The sequence below is a fragment of the Ananas comosus genome, linkage group 21, assembly GCF_001540865.1.
Source record: "Ananas comosus cultivar F153 linkage group 21, ASM154086v1, whole genome shotgun sequence".
In the NCBI taxonomy this organism is placed as follows: domain Eukaryota; kingdom Viridiplantae; phylum Streptophyta; class Magnoliopsida; order Poales; family Bromeliaceae; genus Ananas; species Ananas comosus.
Window position 1 is genome coordinate 10,328,531 of NC_033641.1, and position 17,138 is coordinate 10,345,668.

Here is a 17,138-nt window from a genome sequence, read left to right on the forward strand (position 1 = left end):
TTGTTGTGGTGATGAATAATGACTTGAACTATTACTGCTTGCCCCAAATGATTTATCAGCTTATTAACTATGCATTCATCATAAAGAGATGCAAGATAATTAAAGGGATCTATTCTACGCCTAGAAAGCTACATATTCGAATGCAAGCCAATCGCCCACTTTACACAAAAAATTATTTATTGAAGTTCAAGAAAGATGGGAGTTAAAATACACGCTTCTGAACGAAATAGTCGAATAGATTGGATCTATGGATTACCACCCGCCAAAATAGACTTATCAAATTAGAAGGTTGGGCTCCGCAAAAACCCACTAAAGATCGTCTATGGGCCGCCATAGGCCCATCGGCCCGTGATTAAGCTTCAGGCCCATTATAACCAAATTTGCTATTTCAAAAATAGTTAAAAGAGAGGTATCAGTCAAAAAAATAGAAAAAGAAAAAGAAAAAGTAAAGGGTCTAGCTCAAAACGAGTTATCATTTTGATCTTCTACATATCAGCTCCTATATAACAGGCATTGGTAAATTGATTATCCTGTGCGCTAGATTTTTACCTTTTCAAAGACCATTCTACCCAATTAGAGAAGAATTTTCAAAAGTAACAACAGCAGGTGCTCTAAGCCATTATAGAATAAACAAGCACAAATGCTGGTAGGAGAATCGAAATCCAACGAGGGGCAAAAACTAAAACACTTACCTTTTGTCTCTAGTAAAGGGCTTGTCTTTCCCTGTGTAATTTTGATGGTTCAGTGATGCTTCAGCTGAGGTACTCCACTACGTTTTTGGCGACCTCTTCGAGGAAGGAAACAAAGCCCGACGACAAGCTGGGTAGTCCGGACCCATCAACATCCTGCTCCTCTATGAGGTAGTTCTCGAAAGCCGTTGCATCGTCGTGCCCTCCGCGGATGAATGTAAGCTTCGGTGTGATACTCCTCTCTTGCTTTAACCTATTAATTGTTCTTCGCAAAAGACCTGCAGTGGTACAGTATCTTAGTACATAGCTAATGAGTTCCCTCCACTTTTTATGTTTTGATTTACCTCTTAAAATGCAATTTATTTGGAATCATCCAATTCATTGGGGAAGTGGGTTTTGTATTATAAATGCTTTTAAAGAAAGGCACTTTCGGGTACAAGGATAGGTGTTAAATCCTGTTTTTGAAGAGGACATTCAGTTTGCAGATTTTGAAGGTACAAATTTGTAGATAGATAATCTTTTACGAGTATGTTGATGAACATCTCTTAGTTTATATGCTACCTGAACCATAATGAGAGAAAATACAAAGAAAAAAAGAAGCAAACTGGAGAAAAATCTACTTACAATCATGTGGAGGGGGAAAAGGAAGAGAAGCATCAGCCGCGGGCGAGTAATATATGATAAGATCTGTAAATGCATCGAGAAAGAATATTGGGCTCCCGCTAGTTAAAAGAGCAGCACGGCTCAGTGAGTGTCGTGGGTATGCTTGTTTATCAGGGGAAGCATATGAAGTTAGAACTGGGTATATAGCTCGCTGAAGTGAAGAAGGCTCCAACACACTGCACATGAATAATTCAATTTTAGAGAAAATTGAAGGCTATAATCTCCACAACTGAGTTTATTAGAGAAAAAAATATAATAACAAGCTGAGTACGAATAGTTGCAGGATGTAAGAACTAGTCGAACTAACTATTTTAACATTCTCTATAGCTGAGATTCATTTCATCTTTACAAATACTTGTCATGAGTTGCAACAAAAGAGAAACCACTTAATATGCAACAATAGCATATGCTGTGATATCAAAATACTAAGCATGACTACCTTAAACAATAAAAACCTATAATTGTTTGAAATACTTCGGTAACATGACATCAAGTCACATCTGTTCTTCCAAGTAAATAGCAGCTAATCAAAACAATTTAAAAATGGAACACATGAGATGATGTGGTGTTTTGCAATATGGTCCAGTGCATATCTGTTTTCAGAATAGCTCAATCGACATACGAAGTAGTCACAAACTCACAGATTTGAGAACATTAGAATAATTACCTGAATAGACATTGCAAAAATATTCGGTAATCAGGATGAACACCTTCTTCATGAAGGTGAAGAAGGGGATTCCGCAGCAAAGCAAATACTAGCCGTGGTATAGGCTGTAGCTGTGGGCATTGCGAGAAGGCGACATCAACTCGGGAAACCGTAGTTGTGTTTCCGCCGTCAAACTGAACAATTTTACATGCATCATTGTACTGAGCTGTCAGAATTACTAGCCAATCATGGAGCAGTAATCTCCCCTCTCTCACTCCTTGCACCAATGAAGCTGAAATAACCTGAAAAATATAAAGGGAAAAAGAAAAGCTGTAGCAAATTCTGTAAAGATAACTTTAGTAGTGTTACAAAATACAGTGAACTAATTTCAGTAAAACAGCATTTTCAATAGGCATATATGAAAGTTCAGATTTTCGAGGTGCATACTAGGAAGTATGATTTTGCAGGGGTATAGATAGATCAAAAAAGCACCTATCAAATATAGAAAGATAATACCTTGTGAACAAGGAAAGAAGAAACAACTTCAGGATCAACACTGTTGTAAAGATCAACCACACTTGAAGCTACACTGTATTGTAATGTTCGAATCCTTAATCGCCTCTGCAGGGAATACCTAGGCCTGCGTATGGATGAAAAATTTTAGTAGTACTAGAAGAATATTGGATGATTGCGTGTAAAATATTAGAAGTATTATACATGTCGAAGGAATAAGCATGCCTTGTCAGGGAGTAAGACCCTGCACCCCCCACACCAGAACTCCAGAAAGTGGGGAAAAAAGGGAAACATTACAACAATCATAGCAACAAAAAGTAATGGAAAAGGAAAACAATGGACTAGAATGGTTTTAAGACTTCAAACCATATTTTGTTCATTTCAAATATAACAACTTGTCAACATGCAAGCCTTTCTGCAAAAACATGGGGCAGCTAGACTTGGCTAAACATACCTGGTATCACTGTTTGACCCAGCATTGCCAGTCTCCTCATAAGGCACCATAGTAGTATATTGAAATGCAATTTGGAGCACAGGAGATTCAGAGTGCCTGCAAGAGTAGGGTTAAAAAAGGAAAAGGAAAAGAAAACATGAAAAATATAATATCAATATCTCAATCAGAAGTTAACTTCAGAAAATAATTCATATATTAATTAGTGATTGCACACTCAGTCCAAAGGACATCAACAAATTGACAAATAAACCTCAGTCCGGACTCTGGAAGTTGAATGAAGATCTGGGTTGCGTGGTTTAGCAAATTTAAGTGCTCCTTCAAAGGAAAAAAAAAAGTGAGCCTATGATATAATCCTACTTCAGCGAGATTCATTTAGTTAGGTCTATGGAAGCCAAACTAAGTTTGAAGTCAAAGTCTGAATCTAGGTTGAGTCAAACTTAACGTTAATTATGTAGCAAATAATTGAGCAACAAAGAAATACATCAAGTATGCTTTTAGAAGTTATGTTAATGTGAATACATGTTACCTTGAAAAGCCGGTGTTGCTTTCAAACTCAAAGTCATATGCGTAGGTAGCAAAAGAATCACAGCAAATGATGTGTTGAACATTTTCATACTGAGGATCAGGAAAGAAATGACCATACTGCCAAAGATCATTGAGCACATATTAACAGCAAGTTTAAGCAACTTGAATGTATTGAACAAAATCAAATGCTAAAATTATCCATATTGAGCTATACAGCATTAGCAGGTTTGAAATCGGAAGATGTTCTTAATCGCAGTACACAGCCAAAAGCATACGGACGGCTCAACATCCTGTATCTGTTGAAAATATTTGACCAAAAGTCAACTGAGTTGAACAATGGTACCAGGTATTTCATGGACCCCCATAAGTAATACAAAATTGAACATTGTACAAACTTACATATCCTGAGGAAGTGTTGAATCATCTGTACTCCAATAAAGAAACAAAGACCCACCACTCTCAATACTTAGAAATTTTAGGGACGCCAGATCTGTATATTCATTCGTTATAGCAAATATGTCCACGCAAACACCTGCTTGAACAGCGATAGCTGCCTGTGATATGCCAATCAATTATAATTTCACAAAGTCTTCATTTTTCATAAATGTTTGCCAAAAAATTTCCAGCAAACTAACCAGGTCTTTATAGAATGGTGTCTGCTCAGGAAGCAGTGCACGATCAGCATCCTCACCTTTACTAGCATACTGTTCCCCATATCTTCTTGTATCTAATTGCCCAGCTCCATAATCAGGTGGCCCAGACAAAAAGGCAAAAACCCTAGCTGCACATATAAAGATAGGACATTTGTCTTAGTGTTTAAGACCTACAAACTAAAGCCAGAGATTGTAAAGGGCACAATAATACATATTGGTCATGCGATATTATCACTGAGGTAAAAATGTACAGAAATCCTCTCAACTAAGGGCCATTTGAGATTGATTCTATTTTACATTTTGATTAACAATCCTTCGACTTTCATTTGTTTTGACTTAAGCCATCTTCCATCAATTAAATTGGGGATTGTATTAAATTTAGTGGCGATGCCGAGGGGTCTATTTCCAAATGACCTACCTTTCAGGGGGGTCTCCATGTAATTTTTTCTTTTTTTTACTTTACCATGAATAACCAAAATAAAATTTGTGATATTGGATTCATACTTTGCCATACCCAAAGCAAATGTCTTTCCATATTCTGAGCTCAGGTAACTAACAAGAGCACTCATTGCTGCTCCAAAACCACGACCTCCAAGAAATACACCATCCATCCCTTGCCCTGCAGCTGTGGTTCTCTCCCAGGAAGTCGTGGGTTTCAATGTTTCAAGTGCTGCAGCAATTCGATCTTTACAACTTTCGACCTGTTCACAAGTAATTCCTCCACATGAATTTCAATAAAAAAATTACCCTATCTCGTGAACAATCCAAGAGGAGAAAAAAAAGAGAAAAGGAAAAGTGCCACTATGGAGTATTTATAAAATTTGTAGGTGCAAGAGATGGAGAGGTGTTAGTAATTTTAGAGCCTGTTTTGCCTAGCTTCCAGAGCAGCTTCTCCAAAAACCTCAAACAAAACATTTGTAGAATCTCTGGATGGCCCAAACAAGCCATATACAAGCCGCTGCACTTACTAACGTACAGGAGACAAGAAGGAAAGCAGAGGCATGGCATCTTCAAGGTCAACTGGTAATCCACCATCTGAATCAGGAGGGATGAAGACATGTTTTACAACTGGTATTGGCCCTTGAACATCATATAGCCCTATCTTGTAGCTAAATGTAACAAGCCCGAACAATGATCCTGGTGCCAAAGCTGCATATGAATTGTAAAGTCAGTATGAAAAAAAAAAAAAAAAAAAAACTTAACAGAGCTTAACTTCTTTGGTTTAGTTGTCCTCTGAAATCTGTAGGATTTACCACATTCTTGGCACCTCACCTTCAAGAGCTGCTAGAAGAGCACTTTTGATAAGCTCTAAAAACTCTTCCGAAGCTGTAGTAAAATACAAGATATCAACAGCATCAGAAACTATGCACCTCAGAAAGTAGAATATAAAAGCGATACTTTTCTCTTCTATTTTCCCTACTGTTTGTGAAAATGGACTCCTCATTATCATGGTATTTCATCAATTCATGGCGATATTTCCATACCCCTATCTTATTCTCAACTAAACACTACCTAAAACACACACACTCTTTTCATTTCCTAGCACAAAAATGCAGGCGAAGTATGGAGAGATCAACATAATAATAGAATTCTAGATCAAAGCAACTTATCACTAACATATTGATGATATACTAGATCAATTAATTAGGAACATAAGAAACTCCATAAGAAATCAACAAATCCTTAAAAAATTCCAAGGAATCAACAGCTAAAGATCTTACACGACAAATCCACCGCTGCAATATACACCGGTCGAGCTCCGATCCCCTCGTTCTCAGATACTTCCGCTGCAAAGAACCAACACACGGGTCAAATCGTTGCAATTCAACACCAGAATTTCCGCTTTAAAGCGCCAACACATTCACATCAGATCATTAAGATTCAACAATAGGGATCCCAAAAAACCATAGAAACCTCGTAGAGAAGCTTGATTCCTGGGATTGCTCTCTCTCTCTCTCTCTCTCTCTCTCTCTCTCTCTCTCTCACCTGGGATCTCGAGATCGATGAAGGAGGAGCACATCTCGGGGCACGATTGAGCCTGGGAGTAGCGATCGATCGAGGGCGCGGAGAGGCCGTTGAGGGCGCCGCACAGGGCGCAGGTCCACGACCACTGGTCGAGCTCGCAGTAGGTGTTGAAGTAGCCGTAGCAGTTGTCGCAGCGGGGGAGGCGGTGTCCCTCGGCGCCGCCGCGGAGCGGCGCTTGGCCGATCTCGTTGGCGAAGGCGAGCGGCGTCACGGCGACGCCCCAAGGCACCCCACACGCCTCCTGGAGCTCCGGGTCCCACGGGAACCGGGAGAGGCTCGCGCGCACCGCCATTGACGGGGGCGGAGAGAGCTTCGACAACGACGACGACGACGATGTCGATGAGAGTGGGGACTCGAGAAGAGGTGAGGAGTTAATCGTGTGACTAGTGAGAATCAGGTTCCCGTTTATTATAAAAATGGAAAAAAAAAATTTTATGGGGATTATTATTATCCCCGTGGTGTAAGACAGTCTCATCCACTGTCCATTATGTGGACCCACACGAATCTCAAAGTATCACCGTGGGATTGTCCCTATAAAATTGTTGCTCCGTTTAGCATTGGGCCAGGCCCAGTATTTGTAATAGAGGGGCATTTTCGTAATTTCGATGACCTTTCCGAGAGCGGCAAAAAACGTGTCGAGCTCCTCCTCCTCCTCCATTCTAGGGTTTTGTTTCCTCGTCGTCAACTAAGAGAAGAAAACAAAGCTTCGGCTCGCGATTTAAAACCCTCTTCGAGAAGTAGAAGCTCTTTGATTATTTATCCCTGTGAGTTGTTTTTCTCCTCTTCTTCTTCTTTTTCTTCGTTTAGATCTATGAAATGCTCCAGTTTTTTTTGGGTGATATGCTCTTTTTTTTCATTTTTTTGGGTGGATTTTTGTAATTTAATAGAATATTTTGCTGCAATTTCCTCTTTATTTAGGTTTTCTGAATATGGAAGCCTAGTATACGTTCAGATCTAGGCTTTGGTTCTGTTCAATCCAATATTCTCCTTTCATTTTTCTTCGTATAAGCCATTTTGGAATAGGCCCCTCAACCCTACTTTTTTCATTTATAATTTGATACTGTCTCAATTTTTTTTTAATCCCTTTTCTAATACACTTCCTATCTTTTTCTTGCAGGATGTCAATGGAGGAGGATGCAAATGTAAGTCCAAATATTAGCTGAAGTTTGTTTCATTTTTCAAGTTTCTTAAAGTATTTTAATTCATTTATAATGTTATTTCTGCATTTCGACATCATTTTCCCTTTAGATATTTAGGTTAATTTAAATTTAGCTAAAACTGTACAGGTTCAGACAATTCGAAATACGGTAGGAGCAGATTCTAGATTTTATGATGCATTTTGTAGTGGCTTAGAAGAACCTGATTCCATCTATGGATTTTGATAAATACAAGAAAATAATTTGCAAATAGATATTACAATCTTACAAAATTTACTTGGCTCACCTATTGTTTCCTGAAAAAAAATGTTAAGTGGTAAGCCCTAGTTTTAGCTGATATAAACAATAATATTATGTTCTTGAACTGTTTAAAGGCAACAAAAGAGTTTAAAGGTTTACGCTGTTTAAAGGTTTACGCTAGTAACACTATAGCTTGTATCTTATGCTCAATAGGGTAAAATTTGATTACTATATGCCCAGCGATGTTTAAGAATGACAAGGTTTAAACAAGAGATTTGAATTAGTTGTTAAGCACGTCGACACTGATATTCGGAAATGTTTGCCATCTATCTACATATATTCTCATTTCCTTGTCTGGCATCTTATCTGCGACAGGGGAAGAAAGAGGAAGAGGAATTCAACACCGGCCCGCTGTCAGTTTTAATGATGAGCGTCAAAAATAATACACAGGTAACTAGCATATTACAAAATCTTAAAGGCCTAGATGTATTTTATTCTTATTTCTGCTATATGCCGGTTCACTTTTATTGAATAGATCTATTTTGCTCCGTAGAAAGAAAATATTTGTGTCAATTGTCTAATGGATTAGACCGTTCTGTAACCCTAGGTGTTGATTAACTGTCGGAACAACAAGAAGCTACTTGGTCGTGTGAGGGCCTTTGATCGTCACTGTAACATGGTTCTCGAGAATGTCAGGGAGATGTGGACGGAGGTATTTCTAAGCTTATTAAAGTGTATTTCTTTAGGTTTATATTTATAACTCTTCTAATAATTAATTGGCTGCATCTAAAACTTGCAGATACCAAAAACAGGTAAAGGCAAGAAGAAGGCGCTGCCCGTGAACAAGGACCGATTCATCAGCAAGATGTTCCTCCGCGGGGATTCTGTTATAATTGTTCTGAGGAACCCTAAATGAGTCGATGCGTTCGCTGAACCTGAATATAAGAGACCTAGTGATATGTAGTATCTAACATGTCTACAGTAAATGTTTAATTAGGGGGAGAAAAACCTTAGGAGCTTGGTTGCTTTTGCTATCATTTCATGTATTAACTGTAGCTTTTGGTTACTGTTTGCTAAATTTACTCATGGAAAATTGCACTGATGGTTCTTCTAATTGGTGTGGTGGTTTATTGATTCTAGTTAATTGATGTTTGTGGAATCAAAATAATCAGATCTCTCTCTTTCTCTCTCGCTAATGTTGTATGTTGTATATGTTATATGAATCATTCACATCTCTATAACCATAACACAGGTCAGGAAAAATATTCTGTGCTCTTTCGATGCGAGTTTCTTCCAATTTCTTCCAATTTTTGTGCACACATACTAGTTATTTTCTTTCAATCAACACTTGAAAATCCACCACAATGGAGTAATAACATCTTTCACTTGATCATAATCTCTTTTAAACTTTATCAATGGAGAGAATAAACAGGAACACCTGCTTTTAAGTAAATTCCATGAAACAAAAGAGCAACACCAGGATTAAACAAAAGTGATTAAATACATACATTAGAGATAACCCACACTAGGATAGATATTAGATGAACCCAAATTCATTGCCTATCACTAAAATCAGTCCAAAAAGAGAGAGAGAGAGAGAGAGAGAGAGAGAGAGAGAGAGAGAGAGATATTAAACTAACAATGATCTGTCCCAGAAGTTGAACTAATTAAATGAACAACAACAAAACTGATAAAGTACACACAACAGAAACAAACTTGAGGGGTAGATAAAGTACATACAACAGAAACAAACTAACAAGTGTGGTAGATAGTAGATCAACCCCCATCACTAAATTGAGTCCAAAATGAGCAAAAAAAGAAAGAATAAAATTAAGATCACAGTGATATGTCCCATAAATTGGACTAATTTCAAACCCCTCAGTGTAGCTCTCAAGAACAAATGGGGCAATGAATCAAACCATTCTCATTACACTCCCCACACTTCACCATCTTCTTCTCCTCCTCATCCAACACCTTACAACTCCCATTGCAATCCATACACATCACAAACCTCACCCCCCCACACGCCTCACACCACACTCTTGCCCTAGGCATCCCTTGCAGTATAATTCCCAATTTGCCCTCCTCTTCTAGCTTCAAAACCTCCTCTTTCCCTCCAACTAACCTCCCCTTCACAAACAGCAAAGGAACTCTCACTTCCCTTTTCTCCATCAGTAGCCTGAGCTCCTCTCTATACCCGGAGTCCATCGAGATGTCCCGCTCTACGATTTGCACATCGTGGCCCTCGATCATTGATCGGACGGCGTTGCAGTCCTCGAAGGTCTTTCGTATCCCCCTCAGTGTGGTTGTGTATAGTACCACCGCGCTTTCGCCGCCCTGCGGGCACTTCTCTTCGAAGGTGCGAAGCAATGTGTCGGAACTTAAAAAGTGCTTTCCGCTTCTGGGCTTAGAAGCTACCATCTTTTTAATATGTTCTCTCTCTTCAAAGAGCTCTTTCTCGATGGAAGCGAGAAGCTCCGGATCGAACAAAGGGCTTAAGCTTCTTCTCGACGAAGAAACAACCGAATCCGTCCCCGATTTGCTTACCTTAGCACTCAATGGGGTGCTCTTCTTCGCAACTGCAGAATTGGGTACAACACATTTTGAATTAGCCGACGAACTAAACGGTCGTAACACCCGATTCGAATCAAAATCGGAACTTTTCGAACTCGCCTGATGTGGGCTGTTCTCTTTTCCCCTTATCTTCCTCCTCTTGTGTTTCTTCGGCGAAGCCATTGCGTTCACCGGAGACCAAATCTGGACCGAAAGATATGATTTAGCGGGTCTTTTAACCGGAGACCAAATAGGGGTCTCGTCTTCGAGATCCTCCATTAGTTCCCACGCATTGATGATCTCCGGAGCTTCTTCCTTCGGAAGCTTCTTCTTCGACTGTGGGAGAATAACAAAGTGAGGAGACCTCTTCTCCTGCTCCTTCTCTTCTTCCTCCGGCTTCGGATTGAGATCGAGAACTCCGTAAGTGCTCGAAGTGAGTGAGACGAAGTGGGTTCGGCAATCGGAGGCGGCGATTCGCCTATCGAAATCGTCGGTGGTGGAGAGCAATTTGGAAGAGATGCAACCCATAGAATATGATAAATTTTTTTTCCCTCTCTTTGTGTATGTTTTCTCTTTGTTTTGATATGGAGGGTGTTGAAGGGGCTTTTTTTTTGTGTGTGCGTGTGCGTGTGTTTGAATTGTAACGGTCATGGGTTGACCGTTGGTGTGTTTTTTATTGGGTTCGTAATAATGCGCCCCCCCCAACGGTCGAAAAAAAATGGCTCCGACAAAAGATGTTTGGGTGTTTGCAGAGCCCAAAGTGGCCCAGCTCATCCATGCATGATGTAGCTCGTTGTGAGAGGTGTTTAAGGGATTTGCTCTTTTTGAGAATTATTTATTGGATTTTTTAAAATTTGTTTAAAAGAGATTTTTTTAAAAAATGTTTTGCAATAAAAGTAGTGCACTTTGTACTATTCTTATAGTTATTAAATATTAGATTTGGCAGTTTAAATGTGATAGAAAATTTCATATCCAAGAGAAACCATTCAAAAATTATAATTTTTTTTATCAAAAACTATTTTAGATCGTAGATCATATCTAACAAATTATAGTTAGATTTTAAGTCGTCTAAATTTGAGGTGGCACTCCATAGACCACACAGTCCATGCAACAAATTTTCAATTATTAGGCCTACGCAATAAGAAGTTTGATCCATGGGCCAAATGATTTACATCCTTGACCACAATTTCTTCCTTTCGGATTATAAAGAAATTGCGTTATATACAATAAAAAAGAAATACTCAATTATTTTGTTGTATATTGTAATATATTGATTTTCTATATATTTTCTATGATGCCGTCAAAATACGGAGAAGGATTTGACTGATAATACCAATCAAACCCTTCTTTTAGTCAATACTTTGAGAAGGTTGTAATCGAACTCGCGAGAAACTCTCAAGTAGGTATGATCCAAATGGAGCCTTCTTTGCTTTGACCACTAAGTGTTAATTAATTTCAGTAACCAATCACCATAGCCTACTTATTCTTTAGTGTCTAGTAAACTAATGATGCTTCAACAACCACTATACAATGCTTGTTTAATTACCTGGACGGCTATTTATAAGTTCAGATGTTCGACCTCTTTGATATATATATTTTTTCCACAATTAGTTAAGAAAAAAGGTCAGGGACAACCGGAAAATAGTTGATGTGCTAGAATTGTTTCATGTGTACAATATATCAATATATCAATATATTAACAATCAATAAAAAAATCAATAACAGTACAGTTACAACAGTGCGTGCGTTGGATCATTGGTACTAGTCATTAATTCTAAAAGCTCGAGCTGTTAGAAATATACAACTAATTCACTTAAAACGTACAGATACAACGCCCACGGATTTCAATTGTGGCTCGGCTCATTCAGCCTCACGCTACTTTGAACATGACTGGACCCACCCAGCCTCACATCATTTTGAACATGACTCAGCCCAACATGACCTTCCGTCACATGGCAGAATATTGGCCCATTTAAGCCGACAGTGTGTACAGAGAGATCATATATGGCGGCTCCACATTCAATTTGGAGCCGGGTAATCCAGGTTAGTAGATGACATGACAGTTCAACCAATAGGAAGCGATTAATTAGTAAAAGCATGGCTCATTCGTTTGAATATAAAGATGCCTCAAGTACATGCACCAGAACCCCCTAATACTATTCGCCAAAAATGCTTCAGTAGCATGGAATTGCATGCTACTGCTAAAGAAAAAAAAAAAGAAAAAGAAAAAGAAAAAGAAAAAATCCTCCATGTACACTCCATAAAGAGAGGTATATATCATAATATTCATCACATCCAAAAAATTATAATTTTTTTATATTTTTAGGATTAAAAAAATAATATAAAATTTTAAAATTTAATAATAGATCTGCTGTATTAATGTTGATATTAGAATATGTGAATACAAATATTGCTTATTTAACGGACATAAAAGAATTAAGCCACCGTTTGGATTGGGTACAAGAGGGGGATAAGGGTCTTTCTTCCCCCCTCTTGTACCCAAACAAGAAGTTTGGTGGGTGGTAGCGGGTTATCCTGAGACAACCCGGTATGGGTGGGAACAAGTAGTTCCTACCCAGGGGTGGGAAAATACTTGTTCCCACCTCTTGTTCCTCCCGTAGTGAGAGAGATTTTTATTTTAAATTAGAATTTAAATTTTTAAAATTTAAAATTTGTAATCTCAAAATTAGAATTTATAATTTAAACTTCTAAATTTAAAGTTTAAATTTTAAATTTTAAATTTGATATTTGATATTTTTAAATTTAAATTTGGTTTTAAATTTAAAATTAAAATTTTAAAGTTTAATTTCAAATTTTAACAACTAAATTTTCATCCAAACACAAAATTAGTCTAATTCGAAATTTATACCTAAACTTGTATATATTTCTGGTATAAACTAGTTCTTACTTATATCCGAAGCAAACGAAGCCTAAGTGATCTGTGTAAATGCTTGTTTTGTTCCATTTATAGAATTCAAATTATCAATGCTATCGCCATTCTGAAGACGGCGCCTCTCAAGTATCAGCCACAAAGAAATTAAGAAGAGTTTGAAAAAGAAATGCCCCACAACCATGGGCTACCCACTTATTCCATTCACCATTAATTTGTCAAATTTTATGCTACGCTAAATCTTTTTTAATTTTTTACCCAAAATTCTATGAAGAATTAAGAAAATTAAAAGTTAAAATAGAAGCAGGACAAAGAAGCACAAAAATCGAAATTAATTATTCAACTCACCAGGTTCATATATATAAGCGAAAAAAATTTGAGGAATCAGATGAAGGATACAGTAATGAATTATTCACTCATTCTAACTGTGCATCTTAAAACTATGAACAACATCAGATCGAACGGCTGCTGATCAATGGCACATTACATCAGACGGTAAACGGGGCCTGGCCCCACCACGGATGAGGTCAAACCAACTGGAATCACGACCGTCGACAGCCCCCTTGAAATGCGGGCGCGAAAATTGATGCGCGGGGAAAAATGCAACGCAAGCACACCCAATTAACAGGGGAAGGGTTGCTTCTGATGAACATTACTTTCCAATTTTTATCGTAAACCGAGCGTACCACGTCACCCGAAGCATGGAAAAAGTTAGTGCTTTTGTTTTGGCAAACCTGGTCCAAGCAACATGATGCTAATAAGTTTATCCCCAACGTGGCCAAAGTACTATGGGTCTTTTTCCATATATATATATATATATATATATATATATATATATATATATATATATATATATTATTCCAAATAATAATATAAATAAATAATAAAAACCTCGCGTACCCAAATTCCCAATTTGCCCCTCTCCATTTCCCTCCCTTTAAATGCCCCTACTCTTCTTCTCCTTCCCACGCGTTGATAGTTGGTACTTCGTACTATTTATACTCTCTCTCTCTCTCTATAAAACTACTTTCTCTCTCTACCTCGTGCGAGATTATGCCACTTAGCGACCTCGAGGCCCCATCCAACAATGGCGATGGTGCACTCGAAACCCTAGCGGCGGCGGCGGAGGAGGAGGAGGAGGAGGAGGAGGAGGAGGAATCGGATCCGGAGATGCCCCCGGAGTCGTTCCGGATCGGGATCGGGGAGGAGTTCGATTGGGCGGAGCTCAACGCCGTGCTCGATCGCGACGATTCCACCAGGGGGAGCGCGAATCCCAAATCGCAGCAGCAGCAGCACCACTACCACCACCACGCAAACCCTAGCAAGCCCCGATCCGACGACTCCCAGAGGTTCTCCGGGATCATCGTCCTCCCCGGGGCGATCCCGATCTCCGGCGCGTACCTCGGCCGGAGCGCGCGCCGCGCGAGGAGGAAGAAGATGGCGGGAAACGGTGGCGGGAGAGCGGGGCGGGGGGCGGTGCCGGAGACGGATCCGGGGTCGCCGAAGGTGTCGTGCGCTGGGAAGGTGATGTCGCAGCGGGACCGGCACCGGAACCCTGGTATTCTCCGGCGATCGCCGGAGGATGAGGACGAGGAAGAGAGGGGAGGGCGAAGGGGTAGCTTCGTAGCGGCGGCGCTCCGCCTCATCCGCGGCGGCGGCGACGGCGGCGGGCCGTCCCCGTCGGAGAATACTCCGGCGATGGTGGCGGCGGCGCCGCCGGGGTTGGGAGGGATGAAGCGTTTCGCGTCGGGGAGGAGGGGGGAGTGCTCCTGCGGCGGGGACGCGGACGGTGGGATGTACTGCCACGTGGCGCTGCCTCGGCCGCTGGATCGGGAGGTTGTGGCGGGTAACGCGTCGGTGGGGCCATTCGAAGAGATGGGGCGAGGCCGGGATTGAAGGAAAATTTGTTGGGTTTTGGTATGGGTTTGAAAACGATCGGAAAAAGGACAAAAAATTGTCTCCATATTTACTATTTTACCTCGCCACATCACTCCCTGTATATCACCATATTACATATTCCTGTGTCTTTTATATTATTACTTAGTCCTGTAAATAATATGGTAAAATACATAATAATTAATTACGATTGATTTTTATAAGGATTTTTATTCCATTTTTAGCTTTATTTGTTTTTATATTAGATTTTTTTTTTGAGAGATGACAGTCATTTCATCTTGCCTAGTCTAAGTTCAAAGTTTCTTTCTTTTTGAGAAAGAGATAGCACGCTATCCGTTTCATTCATTGAACTTATGAATTAGGCTACAAGTGTGGAGCAACCAGACCCCGAGAGGAAAAAAAAAACGAAGTTAAGACGATGAGAAGAAGGTCCCACTCCTTCACGAGAAGCTTGAGTCTGTGAACCGCTAGTACTGGATTTGGAAGGATATTCCGAAAGATTGTGTCATTTCTGACCTTCCAAGTAATCCACCAGTAGCCCACTAGGTCTGTAAGTCTGGTTCGCTTCTTTTGATGATCCTTTTTGCCCATCCACCTATCCCATACGAGATACACGTCGTCCCTCAGATCTTGGGCCTGAATATCGTCCACCCCTGTAACTAAGATAAACTTGTAGAATACACACCGGGTGAACAGGTGGTCCACTGATTCCTCGTCCGACCTACATAGCACGAAGGTAGGATCATCTATCCACCCTCTCTTAACAAGACTATCGCGTGTAAGAATCCTTTTCGTGAGAACCAACCAGGTAAAAACTTTTACATTTAAAGGAATTTTATGACTCCAGATGTAGGTAGCATGTGTATCTCTCGTCCCGTCGTCCGTCAATGCCAAATAGGTCGATTTGACCGAAAACTGTCCATCAGTACTCCAACGCCAAAGGATCATATTCGGTCTATGCTCGACGGAGAAGCTGGAGACCCTTTCTTCGAGCTCCGAGAGGTTCGGTATCAGCCCTTGCAATTGGCCCACTTCGACTCCCAGAATCTTGGTTCAGTTCCAATTACCCCTCGTAAAACAATCACTAACTCTAGAGTTTTTCCCCTCGGACATAAGATAAGCTTCCAGGAACAAAGGTTCAACATTTTCTCCCCATACCACCGATCCAGTCAGAAATCGATGATACTCCTGTTTCCTAGTTTAAAAGCCGCTCTCCATTTAAAGATGGTGTTGAAGCTAAGAAAACCCTTCCACCAGCTAGAAAAAGGTTTGAAAGATCTGCCTTCCCTTAGTGATTTTCTTCTACGATAGTACAATTCTCGGATTAACTTATTCCACTGTAGTTCAGGTGCTGTGTGAAATTTCCACCACCATTGATGCCTTAAGTTTCTTCGTATATTATGCTATACTTTATGTCGCAAATATACAAAAATAATTAGGTCGATCAGAAGAAAGGTAGGTTAATGGCTATCTAACCAAAGAATGTCATAAACAAATTAGTGTCAAATATTTGTTGGTCTCCTTATAGAATCAAAGTACTGTGTTGAACTAATTGAACCACCATCTTCTTTTAATACATCTTTTCTGATATTGAAATATGACCCAAACAAGTACAAAAAATACCTAATTAAGTTATTTTAGGTCCCACAATTAATTGAGCCAGAACCACTCTTGTTATTTAATTACCCTTTTCAACTTCAAGAGCACACTCCTCTCAACTGTAAATACTATATGGGCATGAAATTATAAATCAATTAAACCTTAAATGGAGTGTATATTTTGTTTGTATGAAATGGTTAGCTAGATTTGCAAGCTATCTCTATAGAACTTCATGCAAATTTTAAATTTGTACGCAGGTTTTGGATGTTGTGGCAATTTACAAGCAGTATCTGAAAATTGTATAAACTGTCCATAAGAAGTTAAGAATCCAGTTCATAGCCCATTGCTAAATTTGGAGCTTTAGCTTTTTCTAAAACAATGCTAATATAATAATTATTTATATATTTTAATGTAAAACTTTTAACAACTGAAGGGGTCCATAGCTCAGTGGGAGAGCATTTGACTGCAGATCAAGAGGTCACCGGTTCGATCCCGGTTGGGCCCTTCTCATTTTTATATTTTCTTATTTATTTTTTTTCAGATTCAGACCAAGTAAAAAAAAAAAGAAAGATAAAAGATAGGTTTTTTTTTTTTTTTTGAGAGAGATAGGTAGCACGTTACCTGCTTCGTTTATT

General features: G+C 39.4%; 4 protein-coding genes and 1 non-coding gene across 7 annotated transcripts; 3 read left to right on the top strand and 2 right to left on the bottom strand.

The window, feature by feature from the left end:
• Positions 160-6,569, bottom strand: LOC109726417 (protein transport protein sec24-like). Of its 3 annotated transcripts, XR_002220514.1 has the most exons (15): positions 6,130-6,569; positions 5,865-5,930; positions 5,416-5,469; positions 5,120-5,292; positions 4,658-4,844; positions 4,126-4,271; positions 3,890-4,044; positions 3,705-3,786; positions 3,492-3,607; positions 2,966-3,061; positions 2,515-2,638; positions 2,020-2,300; positions 1,314-1,528; positions 693-967; positions 219-383 (listed from the first exon to the last, which is right to left on the bottom strand). XR_002220514.1 is itself a non-coding variant. In XM_020255993.1 (14 exons), exons 1-14 carry the CDS (start codon positions 6,458-6,460, stop codon positions 753-755), a joined length of 2,163 nt encoding a protein of 720 aa, XP_020111582.1. In that variant the 5' UTR covers positions 6,461-6,569; the 3' UTR covers positions 160-752. The 3 variants fall into 3 exon arrangements, 2 of the variants coding, with proteins under 2 accessions (XP_020111582.1, XP_020111581.1); XM_020255993.1 differs by having other exon boundaries at positions 160-967; positions 3,890-4,022; positions 4,182-4,271; XM_020255992.1 differs by having other exon boundaries at positions 282-967; positions 6,130-6,568.
• Positions 6,737-8,709, top strand: LOC109726420 (small nuclear ribonucleoprotein Sm D2-like). Its single transcript, XM_020255996.1, has 5 exons — positions 6,737-6,932; positions 7,286-7,310; positions 7,941-8,015; positions 8,173-8,277; positions 8,365-8,709. Exons 2-5 carry the CDS (start codon positions 7,287-7,289, stop codon positions 8,479-8,481), a joined length of 321 nt encoding a protein of 106 aa, XP_020111585.1. The 5' UTR covers positions 6,737-6,932; position 7,286; the 3' UTR covers positions 8,482-8,709.
• Positions 9,213-10,693, bottom strand: LOC109726695. The gene has a single exon (XM_020256456.1). It carries the CDS (start codon positions 10,644-10,646, stop codon positions 9,456-9,458), a length of 1,191 nt encoding a protein of 396 aa, XP_020112045.1. The 5' UTR covers positions 10,647-10,693; the 3' UTR covers positions 9,213-9,455.
• Positions 13,931-15,107, top strand: LOC109726238. Its single transcript, XM_020255739.1, has one exon. The coding sequence runs from the start codon at positions 14,062-14,064 to the stop codon at positions 14,902-14,904; it is 843 nt and encodes a 280-aa protein (XP_020111328.1). The 5' UTR covers positions 13,931-14,061; the 3' UTR covers positions 14,905-15,107.
• TRNAC-GCA lies at positions 16,937-17,008 on the top strand. Its single transcript has one exon. It is a non-coding gene; the product is annotated as a tRNA-Cys (tRNA).